This window comes from Alligator sinensis, unplaced genomic scaffold, assembly GCF_000455745.1.
Source record: "Alligator sinensis unplaced genomic scaffold, ASM45574v1 scaffold1205_1, whole genome shotgun sequence".
NCBI classification, from domain to species: domain Eukaryota; kingdom Metazoa; phylum Chordata; order Crocodylia; family Alligatoridae; genus Alligator; species Alligator sinensis.
The window spans coordinates 634243-637465 of NW_005842834.1; the positions used below are offsets into that span (position 1 = coordinate 634243).

General features: G+C 45.7%; 1 protein-coding gene across 1 annotated transcript in view; it reads left to right on the plus strand.

Annotated features, from left to right (window-relative positions):
- LOC102384142 (protocadherin beta-16-like) overlaps positions 1-1494 on the plus strand; it is a 20214-nt gene extending 18720 nt beyond the window's left edge. Inside the window, exon 3 of the mRNA XM_014525580.2 lies at positions 1342-1494. Within this exon, the coding sequence (XP_014381066.1) occupies positions 1342-1494 (153 nt within the window). The remainder of the gene's footprint in view (positions 1-1341) is intronic.
- The last annotated feature ends 1729 nt before the right edge of the window (positions 1495-3223 follow it).

Consider the following 3223-nt stretch of genomic DNA (forward strand, 5'->3'; position numbering starts at 1 on the left):
CTGAGCAGATCATCAAGTCCGACCCTCTGCCATGGCATCAAGGAGAAATACACATCCTTGACTTAACTACAGGGACTGCATTTAGCAGCACATACCTTCTACCGGGCTGGACCTAACGTCCTGACAGGATATAGCCCATGACAGGTGAGCTTGGCATTTTGCTATGAATGAAGCACAAAGAGCAACAGAACATCATTGTGCCACCTTGGCCAACAGTAGGAGGGAATGTAGACACCAACTTGCCCTGGAATGTCTTCTGAACCCCACATGCGGAAACTGATGTCCAGTATCAGTAGTGCTCATACTCAAAAACAAGTCATGCAGCTTCCATTGGGTAGAACTATGACAGGTAGTTCAGAAATGCTTTCAATTTCTCACTCTGTGAGAATTTCTTTAGTTATTTTCAGTTTATTTTCATCCTAGATTCACACCTGATTGGGAGCCTGGTCTTTGATCATTTACCCTGCTCTAGGTGTCTTCTCCACAAAACACAGGGAACTGGCATTAAGCAATTTCAGCATTTTGTGCATATTGTATAGTGAGTGAACTGCTTCCTGCCCATGAGTAACATTGCAAGGAGCATCTCTGTGTGGGTGTCTTCTTTAGAGTCCTTCCATGAGCTGATAGGAAATGGCATCTCTTTCAATGATGGATTCTCATTCTGTGCCCTCCATATTCCTGCCAGTAAGCCTGCCCACAGATAATTCGGGTCTAGCTGTCAATAACTTTACCTGACAGGTCAAGATTTGCCTTCCAAGATTTGAGAGCATTACCTTCTCCTAATTTTACAGAGCTGAAAGAGCAAGTACTGGGAATTAATTGGCAGGGTAAATATCAGACTGGGGATTTTTACTCTCAGGGCCCTGTTGTCAACAGAGAGTAGTGGGGTTGCAGTAGACACCTGAAGAGGAAATTTCAAACTTGACTATTCCACTTATTACTTCTCTTTATGATTTTTATGAACTATTGTCTTTTGGAAACAAAGATCCACTCTTTTTTCTTCTTATTTCTGGTATCTGTGGTTATCCAGTTTATGCCAAACCATGTGAAATGAATTATACACTGGAAGGTGAGAGAACAGCAGTACAGCAAAGGAAAGCTCCCATCAGAAAATACCTGTAAGAACTGGGTACGGAATTTACAATATGCTCTTTGCAATTTCTTTTCTACATTGTGGCCCTTGCATTGCATACTAGGTCAATTAAGAATACAATGGCTTCCTTATGTACAAGACTCCTTCATAGTCCTTCATGGGTCCCAGCACTTTGGTTTGAGGCAGTCATGCCTGCAAGTGTAATACACAAAAAAGATAATGTACCAATTGTGTTACACCCTCTGCAGAACAGTACATCAGTCTTCAGCCACCAAGTGTCCTGCCTGGCCAAGCAGGGTGACTTGATGTCCAAGGTAGTAGTGATGGATGCGGACATGAAGCAGAATGCCTCGCTCTCCTACCATCTACTCAAGACAACAGTTGCAGGTCTCTCACCATGAGGCTCCAGACAGGCTAAGTTAGGATCCAAAGGCCAATAACAGATGAGGAATAGATGAAGCAGTGGCTTGTTGTGATTATTACAGAGATAGGAGAGGAACACCATTCATCCTTCTCAACTTTTCAATATACTTCCAGTGGATGGGTATAATGTAAAGCCAAAGGCTCCTCTTACTTTAAGGGTGAAGGAGCAGCAGGGAGAGCCTCAGGCTAACTGAAGAAGCTACACTCCTGTAGCACACTGGGCTAGGGTCATGGAAGTATATAAACACAGGCCCTGATACAGGAGGGGTAGTCTGGCCCTGGAGGCTGCAGAAGCATTGGGCACCAAATCAGGAAGATGCCGGAGAGCTCCTAGGTGACACCTGTCTGGAGAAAGGCAAACAGACTGCTTCCTTGCACAGGAATATGGACTGGGGTAAAGGGAACCCTGGTTGTGCAGGCAGATAGTCATTGTTTATGTTCAGGCAAAGCAGGGATTTAGTTTGTGTTGCAGCCAGAAGGTTGGAGGTTGAGAAGACCAAGACCCTAACAAGGGTGAAAGCCTGAGGTGGCCTGATATCAGATTGGAGCTAAGTGCCCATCACATTTTTAAGGGATAACACTTGCAAGGTATGGTCATGAGTGTAGGGATTGTTAGAGGCCATGATTAGCACTTAAGGCTAGCTTGTGCCCTGTGGAAGAGCAATGGTGGCCCACTAAGGTCCATGTAGTGAGGGTAAGATGGTAGCTTGTGCCCTGGAGAAGAGCAATGGTGTGCCACCAGGGCCCATGTAGTGATGGCAAGATGGAGAACAGCAGAAGTTTGGAAGAGCTAGCTGACATCTAGAGGTACTGGGGTTCACTCTAGGACCCATCAGGCAGCCTCCCTTCCAATCAAACAATTAGATCAAAGTGTGGCAGCTGAGTAAGAAGTGGAGGGCACTCTAGAGCTGGAGCAGGGCAAGGGTTGAGCTCCAGGGGGCATCACAGTCACTCCCAGAGCCCCAACATGGTTACAACTGGGTTTTCATATGTCAATGTGCAGTTTGTTTCTTCACGGAAGGGACAGGAGGAAGAATAGCATAATACATCAAATATGGCTATAGAAGTGTCTTTGTCTCTAATTGAATCACTTTGTATGACTTACTGCTTTTAATCATTAGTTGTAAGGACTGAAGTGGTCCTGAATTTCCTGTTTTAATAACAGAAAAATCTCAACAGGTTGGAATGGTGGGAGAGAGTCAACAGGAAAGGTCAATACCAAAAAATGCGAAGTGCATTTGGGATGATTTATAAAAAATAGAAATACAAACTTGAGGTGGCCTGATATCAGATCAGACCTCAGTGTCCACCCACATTTTTAAGGGATGACACCTGCAAGGCATCGGCATGAGTGCAGAGAAGGTTGGATTCATCAATAGAAGCATTAGGTGCAAACATGGGACATGTTAGTGCCTCTCCTCTGGGCCCTGGTTAGGTGTCATCTAAAGTACTTTGTGGAGTTTTGGACTGCAGATTTTAAAAAGGATGTGGAGAATTTAGATAGGGTCCAAAGGTGAGTGTCCCAGGGGTGCCAGGGTTGCAGGAGAACCCCAACACAAAATAGAAGGCAGCCCCAACTTACCATCTGCAAGGGCCGAAAGGAGTGAGAAACCGCCCACGTGGGGCGTCAGTCGCGTTCATATTCAGCTGGGGCCGGGTGACGTCGGCTGGAGACACCACCCGGCGGAAACAAAAGGGGGCCCCTGA